A 20997-nucleotide genomic window follows, 5' to 3' on the forward strand; every position below is an offset into this window, starting at 1 on the left:
TGTTTATGTATGTGATGCCGGAAGAAGACACCGGAAGTAAGCAAACATAGTCTGTGACAAGCGTAGGAATCTGTTGAAAAACAACAACATTTTTTTTTGTGTGTAACAACGTTTATAATTATTGTGTATATATTTTTAAGCACTTAATAAAATAACTTGAAAGAATTACCTAATATCAATCCATTCTTGAAAATACTTATATATGTTTTAATGATTTAATTTCCTTTATTCTAATGATGTTGTTTTTTGTCACAGACTAGCCATGCCCTGTGCATACATGCAAACATCAAAGAATAAAAGTAGTGGATTGATGCATCTTGCAATATAATTTGTTCTTGTACACTGCTTAACTGGTCTCAAGGGTCAGGCGTCAGGGGAGTCTATTTCGGAATTAGATAGTATATAAATATTGCATGGCTTTCAGTGTGACAGTACATAGTATCAACATGAGGGAAATACAGCAACTAGAGGCGAAGCCGAGGGTAACAGTTTTTACCCGAATGTTGACAATATGTACTGTCACACTGGCAGACATGTAATAATTGTTCCATTATACTGACCACAATTGCATATATAGTCCTTTCGAAATTACACAACTTTCAAGTTTAATCAATTTATTCTGTAACTATTTCTTTAACAATTGATAGAAGTCTAAAAATGTAACAAAGACACTTTTGGTGAAAAATAAATGGTATTGAAAAAGTTAGCGAAAGTTGCAAACACCGGACGTTACGGACTTAAATCACATTTTAATAAAGACTTGGGAAACCAAACTTGTATATTTTAAGACGTGGGTGCTTTGTGACAGTATCGTGTCAACTGGTCAGAACCGTACTGTCAGTGTTTGGCAGTAAGAAATTGCCGATGATAGTTACATGAGAATTTGACATGGGCAGGTCACTTGAAATATAATAAACAAATATGTCAATTTGGATTACTGGTGGCCCCATATTATTTTGGCATCATTCGAAAGGCTTTTATTCATAAGTAAGTAGAAAGCAAAAAATATTTCAAATCATATCACAAAATGATATGAGGTCACAAGGCATCGAAAATTAACAGTTTTAATTAATGGAAAATTCGGAGAACTAACGTAATAATGGGTCGGATTCCTTAAAGCCTCTTTTATCGCAGCCAGCTTTGGAAGCAAGGGAAATAACTTCCGCTATCTCTCACAGAATTGACAATCAATCGCAGCACCGCGGCCATTTTCCTTCGGTTTTACATTTGACTACTCTGCAAGTACTTCGCGTTGTAAATTCAATTTAGCAGTTTAGTCTAAGGACATCTAAGTATCTTAATTATTTATGCAACACTTCACTGGAAATTTAAGGTTAGAAATAAAACTTACACGTTAGAACACTACATTCTATTAATATTATTATGATAAATTTTACGAACTACTTTTACTAATTCACCGGCATACATCAAATGTTCTTCGTATGGTGGAGATTGCCGATGTGCTCCGATTGAATGGACAATATGATCAATGGAAAGTGGATATAGCGGTGTACAACAACTTATTCCAACAAAAAATAAAATTATTTACCCTCGTCATTGTCCATTCCTCGTGTTGTAGTGAACTGTTCAGCTTTTTTGCCTGCATAAAAACAACATAACATAAATTTCTACAGTAACAGAACATGCAAACAGGGGACGCTACCCAGCATACTATATAAAAATAAACTTTACATAAAATTGCTAATATGGCTATCTGGCTGTGAGCAACTGAGTCGAGCTTTCCTTAATGGTGATCGTGTTGGACGAGTAAATTCTCGAAATATACACCAGAGTCGCTATGGCTACAATTGAAACACAAAATAATTGTTCAGCATTCTCTACCCAGCTTTGTTTTACAGTCAGTATAGTTGGCCTACATTATGAGCAAAAAATGTCATGAATTTTATTTTATTCTTTATTTCCAATTGAACATGGTTATTTTGAGACGAACGAAACTGTTTTTACGCTAGGTTATGTTGTATTGTTTTTCAAATAATCGATAATATTTAATACCATTGAGTATCACAAACACGCAATGGCATCATTAGTCTTAATGGACATGGTCTTGGATTTATGAACCCAATATGTTTTTAACAATGTGTTAGAAGTATGATTACGTTGAACTGTGCCCTGAATCTACTTATATATACAGCATTCGGGTTTAAGGGATCATAAAATATACACAAGCAGTTCGAACACTAAGTTCGCGCCCACAGTACAAAAGGGATTTGGTTTCGATATAATTTATATATAAATTATGTGCATTTAGGAAATCCTATGATAAGATGTCTATAAAAAAATACCGAATTTGTTATTCTAAACTATTAAAACAATGAAGGCCTATTTTGAAAGAAATATTTTGAACAATAACTAAACTTTCAAATTGTTTGATATATACTTTATACAGGAGTATCATGGTGAAATGATTTTTTTAAAATTAAATAGAATATGAAAAAAAACATTGTTAAAGTTATAAATAACGTTCTCATGATATGTTTAAGACAAAAATGTCGTTTACAAATCTACAGAAACTTGTGGTTATCTGCGTGATAGGAGCTCGTTTTTTAAAGGTTATTTACAAGTGTTATCTTTTTAACATGGAGTGGATATCATTTATTTTACCACGCCTCACAATACACTCGTTTTGACAAGCCATTTGATAAAATCACACGAGGAACTATTGATCCGCTCTTAATATGATAGGAATATAAATGGACCCGTTTGATGTCCTTAAACTTACGTTAGAAACATATTAATCAGCCAAAACGTTCAAAACAGCTACTCTCTTTGATTGGACTTGAGCATCTGCAGGAGTGTGATTCATCCTACTTCTTTTATACAGAAATAACAGGCCTGTTCTGGACGCGTTTTATTGGAGGTTTGCAATGCACTTTATTCAGTTTTGTTTATGTTCATGCTACCCCTGACCTACAAAATTACCTTTGACCTCATAACTAGAAATATATCTAGTAGCTTTTTAAAGGTTTCAAATATGTTTCTAAGCATGTATCGGAACGAACAAGTGTGAACACAAAACGACAATTAGTATTATTATTATTATTATCATTATTATGATCATCATCATTATTATCATTATTATGATTATCATTATTATTATCATTATTATGATCATTATCATTATTATTATCATTATTATGATCATCATCATTATTATCATTATTATTATTATTATTATTATTATTATTATTATTATTATTATTATTATTATTATATAGACAATAATTGTTTGTTTCAGTGTAGGATAACAATGTATTTCAACGGGTCAGCACCAAATGTTTTAGTTCACGTGCGGCGTATCCACGAGTGAAATATTTACGTTTGGTCTTCACCACGTTAAATGTATTTCAAACAAATATTTTTACGGTACTATAAGTATAAGGTTTCAAAAAAAAAAACACGCCATATTTGTATGCGGATGTGACGTCATTTCGAAAATGAAGCCGTTAACATTGTGCCCCAGTTCTGTGAGCGCTAACGATTGAATATGGAATTTATATAAACAGTGAAAACAACCAATATTTATAAAATGGAATACAATTTTGTTTCACTGATCTTAATCAATTATCTAAAAAAAACATCCGAAAGCATATAATACATATCTATTCATTTTATTTTTACTCATGCCTGTGCTATTCCCAACATATTTTATTGAGTTAAAGTTGTTCTTTTATATTATTAATGCATTTTTAGCGCCAAACTAGACAATGAAAAATATGTATTGAAGCTTTTACATTTAACAATCATAAGTTAAATAATTGCTGAACTAACCTATGCTAACGCTATTATTGCACGGAGGGGTTAATCGATAGAGGTTGCCGTTAGCGTATTAAGTTCAAAAGTCGGCAATATGATGAAACAAAATGATACGAAATCATCAAAAGTACTATAACATATAATACTTTCTTTGCATCAACTTTTTCTGATTTTACTAGTATCCTTTTTCCAACTTTCTGACCTTTTTCGAACCATCTCACGTTAAAGTATCAGCACAAACAAAAGAATCCATTTGAACGTAAACCCATTGTATTCCCTTTCACTGCGAAATCATTACTTTATCTTTAATTGTATAAGTTACATAACGACCTTTGATGTGATATTTGAATCTTCATCTCAAGTTGCATTAAAATCAATACGCATATGTAATTAGAAAAATGCACATACATCATTATTAATGCATCCATTTCCCCATAAAATAATTCAATATCTACAGAACGGTTAAGAAACCATTAAGTTGCATTTACTGCGCATGCGTGCTGATACAAATGCGAACATTAATGATTGTAATGTGTTTGAAGTTTTCTTTAACAATCTATGAGAAATTCATTTCCATAATGTCTGATTATTTATCAGTCTGACTTTTTATTCAAATTTAATACTACATATTTAATATTAACTAATTTCGGAAAGAAAGAGAATCAAGATTTTTATATCGTTCCTGACAGTATATATAGTGCTTAAGGTAATAAAAATGTCAAACTTCACATATACCGGTATATTTCGTATAGCGATATGCGCCATAAAAATGATTTATAGCTGAAATGGCGCCGGAATAGCAAAAAACTATGTTCTCGGATTCTGCCTTACAAAGCTCATTTTTCTTTGCTTTACTTTTTGAGTTCGGTTTATTTGATACGTTATTTATAATCTTCAGCGAAATTAGTTTCAACATGTAGCTATAAATTCAAGAGCTTAGGTGAATAATACTTGATTTAATGAATTTTTTACTCCTACTGCTACGATATAATGTGCTTTTAATTTGGGAAATTACTCATTATGTTTAAAAAATGTTTTTATCAAGTAATTTGTGGATGGTTTTCTCGTAAAACGCTGGAATTTTTCACTAGGGTTCGAGTTGGTTGTGCGAGTATATTATTGTCGGATTTTTCCTACTTTTATCTGCCATACAGAATTCCTATATGGATCTTTAAGAACAAATTAAAGTGAGATATCTTTTGTATTAAAATAGATCCGTTTAAAAAATATACTCGAAAAATAATAATGTAGAAAACCCTTATGTTACCTTGGCTGGTATTGTATTTGTCTTAAATGAATCTAAGAACGATGTAGCTAATCAGATTACTTGTTATTAATAACTGACCAATAGAGTGAATGAAGTCCGTGATGTATGACTCTAAGATTAACTCAAGTTGCAAACTGAATACCACTCCTTGTTGAACATACAAAGGATCATTTGCAGCAAAACAGGAAAACAAATATTTCTCGAAATTACAACAACGTAAAATAATGAAGTAAGATAATTAATAATTAAGATGACATGTGAAATATAAATACAATAATAACAACATACGTGCATACATTTGCACTCGACCGATGGGTCTATAAGTCACCATAATTTATGCGTTTTAAATACAAACAACTATATGATATAGCTCGATAGACTATAAACATAACAAAGATAATACAAGTAATTTCAATTTAAGAGCAATTGAAATAATAAAAAAATATTTCAACAACGAATGTATAGTGCCAATGATAAGCTATCAAACTTGTCGAATTATACGTCCCTTTCAACGCAGTTACACCAGTATGTGTTGATAAACGGTTTATAGCAGCTGTACTTGTCGAACACCTTTGAGTGTTGGTGACCGTTTAAAGTGGTAACCTCAGTGTACGTGGTAAACCGTTTATAGCTGTACTTGTCTAATACCTTTGGGTGTTGGTGACCGTTTCAAAGTGGTAACCCCAGTGCATGTTGATAAACGGTTTATAGCTGTACTAGTCGAACACCTTTGAGTGTTGGTGACCGTTTCAAAGTGGTAACCCCAGTGTACAACGGTTTATTTCATGTACTTGTGGAAAACCTTTGCGTGTTGGTGACCGTTTCAAAGTGGTAACCCCAGTGTACAACGGTTTATTTCATGCACTTGTTGAAAACCTTTGAGTGTTGGTGACGGTTTCACAGTGGTAACCCCAGTGTATGTCGATAAACGGTTTATAGCTGTACTAGTCGAACACCTTTGAGTGTTTGTGACCGTTTCAAAGTGGTAACCCCAGTGTACAACGGTTTATTTCATGTACTTGTTGAAAACCTTTGAGTGTTGGTGACGGTTTCACAGTGGTAACCCCAGAGTACGTTGATAACGGTTTTTAATTGTGCTAGTCGAAAACCTTTAAGTGTTGGTGACCGTTTGAAAGCGGTAACCTCAGTCTCAGTATCTGTTGATAAACGGTTTAGCTTTCTGTGTGAACTGTTAAGTGTTGTTTAGAGTGACATTCGTAGGTATAATTGAAACCAAACTCTGTTTTAATTATAATAAATATGTTGAATGAAACTTTGTATTTTATAGCAATAATCAATTAGGAGCTACACTGTTTTGAACCAACAAGAAATGAAAACAACATATGTGTATTGTTTTTCATACTTGACTTGTCGATAGCATAATGTAATGGAAATCAGTATCCAGACATTGGGACTATTTATAATGGCAAGAGTTCGTTGACACAACAAAGTATATTTATTATAGTCACAGTATCATAGTATATGTTATGTCTTGGATTGAACAAAGTTATCTATTCAGAAAGGTTTAAAATGGTTCTGATTTATTGTGCTAAATTGTAACGTTTCAGAATCGTTGAGATGAGTTTGGTTACTATCGATTCTCGTGGTTTCGAATGATTTAAGTACCGCTTACATGGATCCTTACTCTCTTCAATCAATCAATATATTTCCAATCGATTGTGAAGACATCTTAAAGATTATATCAATCATTCTCGAGCCTGTTTTTAAGGCAGGAACCATAACTTGTGTCCACTTTAAGTATTTTTTAGACAATGAACATGGAGCAGATGAAACCACGACGCCCCAACCTTCTTAACCATCATGATTTCTTACTTAAAGATCATGAACAGATCAAATAGTTCTATCAAACTACAACACTTCTGACAAATCGTTTAGATATAGAAAACAAGTGAATTAACTATACATTTAAGGGATTTGTGCACATATTTTATGTTGGCATAGATCACTTCAACCTTTTTTGGAATTCGATAATTTTACTTTCATAAACAAACAACAGCATACACTCATTTGAACATAATAGTGTAAACCCAAACCTAAAATAAATCAATTTCTGATAGTTTGCCTTCATTTATCAGCAAAATAATCTCAATGTGTCTAATGATTATCAACAAAAGAACTCTAGAAATATTTTTGGTTCGATTTCTGTTCATAACAATTGTGAACGACTTCCTTTAAGACTGAATGCTGCACCAAATTCATTTCAGCAACCCATAGTTTTCTGATGATAATAATGCTGATGATATTCATCATATTTTGGATGTCAGTTGAAAGAGTATAATGTCTAGATATTATTTGTATAAATGACTTAAAAGCATACAAATGATAGTTTTGAAAAGGTTCTTTTTTTAATTCAAATTGGCCCTTTTCAATGAAAACTTTAAGTTTCAGGAAAGGTGTATTTGAAGTTGACAGAGATGGTACACCATATGACTGTACTTCTGACCAATGGAAACGTCTTCCGGTTCACAAAATATACGACAGTCCACCGATGATAGATGAAAGCGTTATACCATTATGCTAAAATGGTATTGAAATATGAAACATATTCGTACAAAGGTATGTAATTGCATTTTTTAACTTTGATGATTCTTTCTCGTAGTCGTGGTGCTCTGTTATTATTGTTGTGTTTTCATCATTGACCAATTATTTGGTTTAATTAATTTTGCACTGGATTGCATGTTAAACATCGCATAGTGAATTGAAAAGGTTTCGATAATTCAATATCTGCAAGTATGTTTAAGTGTCCTTTACAAACAGTTGTATTTATCCCTCGATGTCAATTTACAAACAACAGCCTATTATGATGTCAAATTCTTAATAATCATAATAATAAACGAGAAAGGTTGCCTTCATTATATTTTTATAAATGCATCATTACTAAAGAATGTTCGAGTTACAAATGAGCTCTTATTATTGTTTCGTTTACCTCGGAAAGTCTTTTTCTAAATTCAGAAACAAGATAACTTTGTTAAGTAAAATAGATGATTCCAAAACAGAAAATCGGTGTACGAATGAATTAAGGAAACACGTGGAGGTGAACAATCTGCGCAAGAAAGTTGCCTTGCCATAAACTATCACATCAAACCTTTGGATAAACTGTTTAAGTATATGTGGAATCGGTTACGACCCGTTTTTCCTGTTTGGTAGATGTTCCTAAATGTTTTGGAATAATGTTAAAACGAAAACATAAGCTCTGATTTTTTAAGATAATTATATATTGATTGGAAAAAGGCATATGATACAATAAACGGCTCTATTCTCCATTAATATAGGTTAGATATAAACCATGAATAGGCGGTAAACATCAATGGACATCAACAATTGAAAAATAATCTGTCTTCAAAAATCATTTGAAGATTTCCGTCACCTTATAGATCAAAATTGTCACTTCGTAATGTACTATATGACAGTAGATGATTAAATGCTTTATTTAATGTAATTGATTTTCTCAACCATTTTATTCCCTGGGCGTAAGTCTACATTATTGTCTGGCGTCAACCGATCTTACTTTCGTTCGACATTGTCTTTATTTAAATTTCTTTAATGACATTGTAATTACTTGCAAGCAATAGTTATTTACTCAGATTTAATTTACGGTAGCCTGATTAATATCTTGATTTAACAAAGTAAAAAATTATAGTTGATTGTGATAATCGTGTTAAAAGATTTCTAAACCTTGAACATGAAAACGTTACACAAAATGGACCCAGACAGAAATAGCGTACTGAGCTTGATCCTGTTGTGATTCTAAAACTGGGGACCGAGGCTATATTCAATATAATTATCATCTTTGTCCTTAGACACGGCTCCCTGATTCCAATTAGACTATTGGCCAGTTATTTTTACAATCCAATCAAAACACTCTGATTCTACTGTTAAATTTAAATTAGATCTTAGTTGGTTTTTGACTTCGGCTCCTTTAGTTTGTGTATGCATATTTTGAAACCATATCAAATGCTTTCCACAGTTCAAAGAACACACATATTATTGCTTTACTAGATTTATTAACAGATGTTTCCACCAGAACCATAACTCTTATTAAAAGTATATATAACACAATATTTATGATAGCCATGCTTTCTGAAGAAGAAGCGAAACAAAATAGTCACAAACTAATTTGGAGTCGGTAGTTCATGAAAAGGGCGGGTTTTCAGTCTTTGTGTACATGTTCATTTATATGTAAATTTGTTAACACATGTAGTGCCAATTAAGATTACCAATAACTTTTTTATCATTTTACATTTCTTCAGATTTTGCATCGTTTGGAGTATTTATTTCTTCTTCATGTTGTTGTGTTTTTTTCCTTTTTCTTTGGAAGTCATCGTTACGGAGTATTATGTAAATAAATAATACCAAGGCGCTATAACTCTTTTCAAAAGACAAATTGGTTCATGTAAATCTGTAAATTTTGCTTTTACTTTAGTGAAAACGTTCATCTAGGGTGAGCTAAGTTATATTTACATTTTGAATTCGGAATTAACATTACATTCGCATACACCTTATGTAGTTTGTGTGTTGTCCTTAATCTAGAAATTAGGGCATAGTGTCAAAATATGACACACGAATGCCTGAAAGTGATTTATGCCATCTTAGCGGTTTTGGTTTAACCTACATTTATTACACATATATCACCACTTCAGCAATCACTATAAATGGCTTACATTGAAATAATAAACTTTTAAATGAACGGTTTTTGCAGATGTTGCTTAGAACAGGGTTACCATGGTGACCGGTGAGTTTTTGATGTTTTAATATAGAATTAAGTTTATTAATTTCGTTTCGACAGGCAATCAAGCAGCGCATCTAAGTGTCAGGGTTACATGACCTGTCCCTCGGGGATTCTGCAAGTTTTGGCTCCGTGTGTTAGAAGCAGTGCGCGCTTCTTTATTGGAATAGCTGGACGTTTCTCATAGATATTTTATCAATATTTTCACCATGTTTTTGCTAAAGGACTTTCTTTTCTTTCGGTTAATTTTGACTGTGCTTAGATTTTTCTTTTCGTTATTTACAATATTTAAATGATGCGTTATTAATTATTGAGTTAGACATTCAACCCGGTTGAACCTTATTAGTTTCGCTGACCGGCATTAAGACAGATTTAACCCAGTTGCTGGAGTTGCTGGTACTTTATCGTAATGTGTTTGTGGCATATATGTACTATCCCTTTATTTTGCGCAGCGACCTCAATTGAGTATCTTATTCTTATGATTACGAATGATATAAAATATAACCTGTATACTATGCGATCACACCCATGCCAGTTTATCGTGGTTTAAATATTTTGTTTCTCTTCAATTTTGGTCACTGAGACTTGCAGGCTCCATAATGTTATTATTAGAAATACTAGACATGTGTATAGTTCTATGTTTGTTTAACTGTATGGCTATCTTAATTTGATTGTTATTCTTTTTGTGCCTCTAAAAGGAACGGTTTTATGTTTATTTCAGAACCAGGGTTCCGTACCAAACATACCTGTACTAGGGTATGTTGATATTGTATCAATTTTTTTAAAACAAATAGTCAGATTTTAACATATTCACTTATAAATGACCTTTTTGGGTAAAACTACAGAAGAATCCACACTACGACCAAAAAGTGTAGGGCCGGGGGGAGTTGGTCGGATTAATGGAAACTAAGAAATTATTTGTTAACGCCTAATTGTGTAAACTGAACTTAACCCAGGATTTATTCGATGTATTGTCAATTGTAACTTTAAAATTTAGGAGGGTTCAACTTAAAATCATGTATTAAAAAATGTATATTGTGGTCAGGTTAGTCGTTCGTATAATAATCTTTTTTTGTATCAAAATAATTTTAATACGTCAACATTTTGTTTATTTTTATATACTGGGTTCAGTTCACTGAAATATGTAGTGAAAAAAATGAAAGTATTACGCTTAGATGATTTTAATTTTAGACTTAAATGGAGTTTTTTTTATTGAAACGCCCCCCCCCCCTCCTTCTCCAGTGATTGTTCCAATCATTTTCATCGCATTAACAAAGAAAAAATAGTTTTGTTTGTACAAATACTAGTTTGTTTTACAGCGATTTACTCTCGGATCTGTTTTCTGGGCAGAAACCAGCAATATGTATTTTTAAGAGTCCACGAAGGAGAAGGTTTAGAAGCAGACACATGACCACTGGATCACTCTCACCCTTGCTTTTTTATGTAAAGTAACTTTGTTTCACACAAAAACACACCATTCTTTAATATTTCATACAAATGTAATTACAACACGTATTACTTTTTTTTCAAACAAAATATTGGATTTAAAAAAAAGTGTCTTAAATTGTTTTATAAAGCTTGGCCCTCTTAGAATGCACATTAATTGTTATTACACAAGATATTAAACATTGCTCATATCGGAACATTGCTCATATTCATAACAATAAAAACAGCGCAAAATGTTTTTATAATTATGAATCGCACCTATATCTTCAAATCATTGCTCATATCGAAACATTGCTCATATCCATAACAATTAAAACAACGCAAAATGTGTTTATAATTATGAATTGCACCTGTATCTTCAAAGCAATTGTTAAATCAATGAGCTTAATATATACCTTTATAAGCATCAGACATATCCATTAGGCGTGGATAGAGCACTGCATTATAATAAAGATAAAACGGTTAATACATTCGAAAGTTTAACAGTGCAAACTCACGTGACGTCAATTATGAACATAAAGCTTATATGGCCTATCTGAATGACAAGTTACATCATATGACCCAAAATGCTTTTGAATATTATGTACAGTCGAACCCCGTTGGCTCGAACTCCCAGGGACCGGCTTAAATATGTCGAGTTTAGGAAATTTCGAGCCAAGTGGGAAAGCTTACCTTCAGTTTATAGAAATCGGTCCTTTACATCTATTTCGAGCCAATGAGTAATTCGAGCCAAGCGAGTTCGGGCCAACGGGGTTCGACTGTATAACTTGCATGATTAAGTATATTTTGGTTCCAATAACACGTCATTTCCCTCTCGTTTATTACCATGATTACGGGCAATCCATGTGTGTTAGGAGAATTACTCAATGCGTTCATCGATTTTAGAACAGCTATAATAATCACTCTTGTTCATTGAAAACATCATATTACATTGGATCTTATTTGGTTTTGACTCACAGAACACTTTCACGCAGTGGTAAATATAGCTGTGTAAACAAGAATGCTTTCATTAATACTCGGCGATTAAATATTCTGAAAATGTGTCCGTAAACTAGCGCCCGTTCGGTAACGGATGGATGTTGATATGTATCTAAAAATAGTGTGTTTAAAAGTGTTCAATGTTTTAATTTCTTGCCTCGTCCATGTGCATAATTATAATTTAATGTATTTACTTGTTATTCTCTGCATAACATTTATAATTTTAACGTATAACATATCTATTATACCAACTGTACCCGATTACCTATTTGACATACTGTAACCGATTTCCTATTGTAACCGATAACCTATTGTTTCCGGTTTCCTTTTATTACATACTGTTCGTAATTACCTGTTATACCAACTGTACCCTATTACCTAGTATTACATACTGTAACCGACTACCTTTTATTACATACTGCAACCGATAGCCCGATTACCTATAATTACATATCGATAACCTATTATTACATACTGTACCCAATTACCTATAATTACATATCGATAACCTATAATTACATACTGTACCCAATTACCTATAATTACATATCGATAACCTATTATTACATACTGTACCCAATTACCTATAATTACATATCGATAACCTATTATTACATACTGTATCCAATTACCTATAATTACATATCGATAACCTATTATTACATACTGTACCCAATTACCTATAATTACATATCGATAACCTATTATTACATACTGTACCCAATGACCTATAATTACATATCGATAACCTATTATTACATTCTTGTACCCAATTACCTATTATTACATATCGATTACCTATTATAACATACTGTACCAAATTGCCTATTATTACATATCGATTACCTATTATAACATATACTGAACTCGATTACCCAATTACCTATTAGTACATTCTGTAACTGATTACTCGATTACCTTTTATAACATAATGTATCCGATTACCTTTAATATCATTCTGTACCCGATAACCAATAACTGAACCCGAATACCTATTATTAACATGGTCTCTCTATGTATGTGTTTTTCAATGTGTTTTTACCTGAATATTTAAAAAAAAGAGCTTTGAGTTGAGTTGAGTTGACAGGAATGACTTGCCATTGAAAAACTACATCTCAAGTCCAAATTCTACTTAGAATACAGGAAATCGTCAAAATCGTAATTGTGAATTTTACGTCCATAAATAAAGACCAAATCAGACACAACATATAGGTCACATTACTTACTTTCATTAGCATAATATCAGCATTTCTAAATCGAAGTTAGAACAGATTTCTTTCCGCCAATTTACGATGACAAACACACTCGATTTGACTTTCATTGTTGAAAAAAATGGTTTCGAGTTCTAAACACCTCTCATTTTACAAAGGCCCAGTAAATATCAGTATATCCAATATTCATTTCTGGTAGAAGCATATGAATAACTTAAAAGATAACAATCAAACATAATATTGCATATCTATGATATCATAATTATAATAACATTTAAAATGCACATTAAATATGAAATTTGAATTTATCGACCGTACAATCGGAAGACACTGTATTTTATCCACACGGGGTCTCAAAAAACTCGCTAGCATGTGGCTTTAATAGCGCGAATTGCAAACAGCATGGCGTCATTCGTGCGAGCTCATTACACCTCGGGAAAGCGCCATTAGTGTAAACCCGCATGTCATTAAAACCGTATTTTCTTGTCAATATTATTCCATCTTATGAATGAAAATTTTAAATGTTTTTGTTATGTTTTGTTGTACGCAATGTGTGGATGTTTTCTCTCATTGATTTTTGTCAATGTCTGTCAATTGTATTCAATGCCCAACCATGTAATAAGCTGTACATTTAGAGATAATCTGCAGATGTGTTGACCCTCTTTATTATGTTTTTCTGTTTTGCTTATGAGAATTAAAAATGGGTTTGTTATAGTTTGGTTGTAAAATACAAGTTGATTATTTTTTTCTCATTGATGTTGTTCATGTATCTATCCCCCAATGTAATTGTTGCAAACGCCAGCTTGTGAAGAAAAATACTCAACCGTGAACTATTAAGAGATATTACACATCGGGAGAGCGCTCGAATGCATTAAAATCTTATTTTCCTGTCAATATGAATGAAGATGAAATGTTCTTAATGTGTCTTGCTGTAGAATATTTGTTGATGCTCTTTCTCATTTGTCAATTTATGTCAATTGTTACAAAGTCAGCTTGTGTAGATAAATACACAACCATATACTAAGCTGAATATTAAGAGATATTCTGTAGATTTTTACACCTTGGAAATGCATCCATTAAAATCTTATTTATATTGTCAATAACATTTAAACAAAATATTGAATGAAATTTTAAATGAGGGTGTTTTATTTTGTTAAAAAATATATGTTAATGTTTTTTTTATTCATTTTTGTCATGTTATGTCATAATTTTTAAAGCACCTCAAATGTTTAAATTATACATATGCTGATTACCTTAACCGAGAGAGACATGACAATTGCACACAACATTCAAGTTGTTGCCTGCCTAACTGTGCCGAATATATGCTTATGTTTTTATGTCACCACATGCTTTGTTTCACTTTATGCGTCAACGTTGTTTTAGATGATTTATGTGTGTGATTTGGCACAAATGATGCTTGACATAATGTTCTGCTTTGTGTGAGAAGGTCATGAGTATCCCTTAACACAACACATATGCAAGAAAACAGACAACAACTAGGCCTACATTCACAAACGTATATCAAGTCTGTGTGTGAGACTCTGGCTCGGAAAAAATGTATTCTAAAGTTTCAAAATATCATTGGTATAAATTACTTACAAAAGATGTATGCTTGATTGAGGAGAAAGTTACTTGTAATATACACAGGAATTTAGCATTACTGCTCTTGTAAGATATGTTTAACAGCAAAAATAAAATATACAGCTTTGAGTCTCAAACTCAGACAGCGTTTTTGTGACGTACTGTAAACAATTTTCCTATAATTATCATATAAGTAAATGATCTTTTACATTCATTGATATGCATTTATTGCAGTTTGTTCGGAATAATGTAGTATGGTTTCATGTTTGTGCTTATATTAAGGTTTAAAAGTGATGTTTATACATGTGGCAACTCATACAAATACATGTGGCAAACCCTACAAATACATATGGCCATCCCTACAAATACATATGGCAACCCCTACAAAATACTAGCGGCAACCCTTCAAATACATGTGGCATGTTCTACAAATACATGTGACAACCCAAACAAATGTACAAGTGGAAACCCCTACAATTACATGTTGCAACCCCTATAAATACATGTGGCAACCCCTACAAATACATGTTGCAACCCCTACAAATACTTGTGACAAACCCTACAAATACATGTGGCAACACCTACAAATACATGTGGCAACCCCTACAAATACATGTGGCAACCCCTATAAATACATGTGGCAACCCCTATAAATACATTTGGCAACCCCTACAATTGCCTGTTGCAACCCCTACAAATACTTGTGGCAACCCCTACAAATACATGTGGCAACCCCTACAAATACATGTGGCAACCCCTACAAATAAATGTGGCAACCCCTACAAATACTTGTGGCAACCCATACAAATACATGTTGCAACACCTATATATATACATGTGGCAACCCCTATATACATGTGGCAACCCCTACAAATACATGTGGCAACCCCTACAAATACTTGTGGCAACCCATACAAATACATGTGGCAACCCCTACAAATACATGTGGCAACCCCTACAAATACATGTGGCAACCCCTACAAATACTTGTGGCAACCCATACAAATACATGTGGCAACCCCTACAAATACATGTGGCAACCCCTACAAATACATGTTGCAACCCCTACAAATACTTGTGACAAACCCTACAAATACATGTGGCAACCCCTATATATACATGTGGCAAACCCTACAAATACATGTGGCAACCCCTACAAATACATGTGGCAACCCCTACAAATACATGTGGCAACCCCTATAAATACATTTGGCAACCCCTACAATTGCCTGTTGCAACCCCTACAAATACTTGTGGCAACCCCTACAAATACATGTGGCAACCCCTACAAATACATGTGGCAACCCATACAAATACATGTGGCAACCCCTACAAATACTTGTGGCAACCCATACAAATACATGTTGCAACACCTATATATATACATGTGGCAACCCCTATATACATGTGGCAACCCCTACAAATACATGTGGCAACCCCTACAAATACTTGTGGCAACCCATACAAATACATGTGGCAACCCCTACAAATACATGTGGCAACCCCTACAAATACATGTGGCAACCCATACAAATACATGTGGCAACCCCTACAAATACATGTGGCAACCCCTACAAATACTTGTGGCAACCCATGCAAATACTTGTGGCAACCCATACAAATACATGTTGCAACACCTATATATATACATGTGGCAACCCCTATATATACATGTGGCAACCCCTACAAATACATGTGGCAACCCTTACAAATACATGTGGCAACCCCTACAAATACATTTGGCAACCCCTACAATTGCCTGTTGCAACCCCTACAAATACTTGTGGCAACCCATACAAATACATGTTGCAACACCTATATATATACATGTGGCAACCCCTACAAATACATGTGGCAACCCCTACAAATACATGTGGCAACCCTTACAAATACATGTGGCAACCCCTACAAATACATGTGGCAACCCCTACAAATACTTGTGGCAACCCATACAAATACATGTTGCAACACCTATATATATACATGTGGCAACCCCTATATATACATGTGGCAACCCCTACAAATACATGTGGCAACCCTTACAAATACATGTGGCAACCCCTACAAATACATTTGGCAACCCCTACAATTGCCTGTTGCAACCCCTACAAATACTTGTGGCAACCCATACAAATACATGTTGCAACACCTATATATATACATGTGGCAACCCCTACAAATACATGTGGCAACCCCTACAAATACATGTGGCAACCCTTACAAATACATGTGGCAACCCCTACAAATACATGTGGCAACCCCTACAAATACTTGTGGCAACCCATACAAATACATGTTGCAACACCTATATATACAAGAAGCAACCCCTACAAATACATGTGGCAATCCCTACAAGTACATGTGGCAACTCAAACAAATATACATGTGGCAACCCCTACAAGTAAATGTGGCAACCCCTACAAAAATATATGGCAACCCAAACAAACATAGAAGTGGCAACCCTAACAAATAAATTTGGCATGTCTTTCAAATACATGTGGCAACCCAAACAAATGTACAAGTGGCAACCCCTACTATGACATGTTGCATTCCCTATAAATACATGTGGCAACCCCTAAAAATACATGTGGCAACGCCTACAAATACTTGTGACAACCCCTACAAATACATGTGAAAACCCCTACAAATACATGTGGCAACCCCTACAAATACATGTGGCAACCCCTACAAATACATATGGCAACCCCTACAAATACATGTAGCAACCCCTACAAATACATGTGACAGCCCCTACAAATACATGTTGCAACCCTACAAATACTTGTGGCAACCCATGAAAATTCATGTGGCAACCCTTACAAATACATGTGGCAAACCAAACAAACACATGTGATAATCCCTACAGGTACATGTGGTAAACCCTACAAATACATGTGGCAACCCAAATAAATATACATGTGGCAACCCCTACAAATACATGTGGCAACCAAAACAAATATACAAGTGGCAATTCCTACAATAACATGTGGCAACTCCATCTAATACAAGTGAAAACCCCTACAAGTACATGTTGCAATCCCTACAAATACATGTGGCAACCCTTATAAATACATGTGGCAACCCCTTTGCATACATGTTGCAGCCAAAAACTCTACAAAAACAAGTGGCAAAACTACGAATACATGTGGCAACCTCTTCACATATATGTGGCAACCAAAACCTCTACAAATACATGTGACACCCCTACTAATGCATGTGGCAACCCCTACAAATACATGTAGGAACCCTTTCAATTTTAGGAGGCAACCCAAATTTCTACAAACATACGTGGCAACCGATTCAAAAATACATGTCGCAACCCCTAAAAATACGTGTGGTAACCTCTACAAATACATGTAGCAACCCCTTTACATACATGTGACATGCCAAACCTCTACAAATACCTTTGGTAACCCGTACAAATTAATGAGGCAACCAAAACCTCTACAAATACATGTGGCAACTCATACAAATACATGTGGCAACTCATACAAATACATGTGGCAACTCATACAAATACATGTGGCAACTCATACAAATACATGTGGCAACTCATACAAATACATGTGGCAACTCATACAAATACATGTGGCAACTCATACAAATACATGTGGCAACTCATAAAAATACATGTGGCAACACCTACAAATACATGTGGCCACCCCAACAGATAATTATACTCCTTAGGATATATCACAAAGTAGTGTTATTTAAGCAAAGCATTATTCTTAAAAATATTTGAATATAATAATGAAAATGAAAACTGATTATTCACAATATTTCATGGATACACTAAAATGAAACCAATCCGATATTATATCTATGTTATATGTGTTGTTCAATGTATTTCCATAAAATATATAATGTTTTAACTAAAAGCTTACAAGCGTTTTTATAAAAAATATATTTGGGTATAAATAACTCTGCCAATACAATAATTCACAATCCCTAATAAAAACACTTTCGACACCATTTAAGATGTGCAGATATTCATATTTCAATTCACCTATTGTGGTAATTATCTTTACTATTATTAATATTAATAATAATATTTATCATAATATTAACCATATTATTATTATTATTATTATTATTATTATTATTATTATTATTATTTTTATCATTGATGCCGGCTACCTGTTCTTACAAATTGCAATGAACTGATTGTTTCTACATAAAACTATGTTATCCAAACTTTTAAACCATTGTTTTAAATATATCTGAGATTGAATCATTACTATGAGTATAAATACTGCTATCAAAAATCAGATTAATTTAACTTTTGCTATAAATTCATTTTATTGTTTAAATGGCTCCTGATTGTCATTGATAAAGGAATTCAATTTTTATACTGACATTTAAGGACTTTTTGACATAATAATGTATGGCAGCAGCTCATGTTTTTTGTTGTTGTTTTTTTAAAAATATATTTACGTTAACAGAAATAAATGTTGATATTTTTAAACAGTTTTAAATATTGCATCAATAAATATAGAAAAAACAGAAAAGAAAATATTACAATATTTAATATTTTCTTGGACTTGCATTAAAATGTATGATTAATAATTATTAATTTATTATTTTATTATAACATCACACATTTGTTGTTCTTAGTATAACCATTTAGTTGTTTATGCCGTGAAATAAACCTTGTTTTCTATTTTAAATGAAAGAAAGAATTTAATATAGGTAAATGTTGAAATTTAAAACTGAAATCTAGAGGAATGTTTCTCTGGTATTCCGTTTCCTGACTACATGCAATACATCTAAGGCTTAGCGGATTATTACTTGAAACCATATAATTAAATAGAAATTTGAACCTAAACGAAATTAAAAACAAGCGGCCGTTTAACTGCCCCCGTTGTGCGTATAACATTAATTAACGTGGCAAAGTAATGTTTATATCATGCAAAATTACTATTTTACAGTAATATCGTTTCAACTACACTGACTGTAAACAATCACTGACGTGTAAGACTAAAACTTAAACGAATAAAACGATACTATACACCACGTATTGTTGAAAATGTACATAATTTAACATTTTGCCAAAGGTTACAATATGGCGGACGCCTAATGATCCGTTTATACGCCACTAAAACTAGAGCCAGCCATTCAAATAATTATATTCAGTCTATCATATCAAAGTACAGAAGACGGCGGGGATGCGAGCTAACATTATTTTCACAAAAACTAAAAAATATTTCGCCAACTCACCTTGACTGTATTGCATTCTCCTCATCCACGGATAAATATGAGGTGGAGCATAACTTTGCGAGTCCCCGGGGGAATTTTGTTGCTGTCCATGTGTCTGTGTGTGAGTCGGGGTGGGTGGAGTGTGCTGCTGTGGCGGTGTCCGGCTCTCCTCTAGCCCACTTCCGCTCCCACCACCGCCGCCAGTCGTCCCTCCACCCCGCAATTGGCCGTTGGGATAGAATCCATTTCCGGTGTTTGAATTTGTCCGTACACTGCAGCTAGAACGGTCTGTTGTATGAAGAGGATGCACATTTTGGGAACTATGGGATCCTATGTGTAAATTCTGAGGCGAAGAACACGGACTATTTGGCGGCAAATGGCTCAATCGCGGAGTTCCATAGAAGTCGCCATTTTGTTCATCGAGCCGCTCTTGTTTTGAAACATACGGGTACCTGGCGCCGGCAAAAGCCGGATATACGGCACCGGACGGTGGGTAGTTCACATTCCGGTAGAAATTCCCGTCCGAACAGTTATCCAAGCCAGCAGTTTGACCGTAGCACGTTGAAAGAGAATTCACAAAATAAGAACTCATCTGTTCATTGAGTAATTGCCACTATAAAACTGTCTCGCTGTCAAGGTCTTACAAACTAGAATGAATTATGTTGATGGTTTCGAGTCGCTCGCTTTCATACAGGCAAATATTCCCCTCCACTCACAGAGCGAGAATAGTACCACGTGACTCAACCAGCCAATAGCGCTTTGTTCCGATCTCGTTCCGCCGTAAATTTAGATCCTGA

At 33.6% G+C, this 20997-nt stretch overlaps 1 protein-coding gene across 1 annotated transcript in view; it reads right to left on the bottom strand.

Moving 5' to 3' along the window:
- Positions 1-20997, bottom strand: part of LOC128234840 (homeobox protein Hox-D4-like) — a 44439-nt gene that overhangs the window by 11918 nt on the left and 11524 nt on the right. The window contains exons 3-4 of the mRNA XM_052949379.1: positions 20222-20993; positions 1550-1600 (exon numbers count right to left, since the gene is read on the bottom strand). Coding sequence (XP_052805339.1) covers positions 1550-1600; positions 20222-20792 — 622 coding nt within the window. The 5' untranslated portion in view covers positions 20793-20993. The remainder of the gene's footprint in view (positions 1-1549; positions 1601-20221; positions 20994-20997) is intronic.

This window comes from Mya arenaria, chromosome 5 (assembly GCF_026914265.1).
Source record: "Mya arenaria isolate MELC-2E11 chromosome 5, ASM2691426v1".
NCBI lineage: Eukaryota > Metazoa > Mollusca > Bivalvia > Myida > Myidae > Mya > Mya arenaria.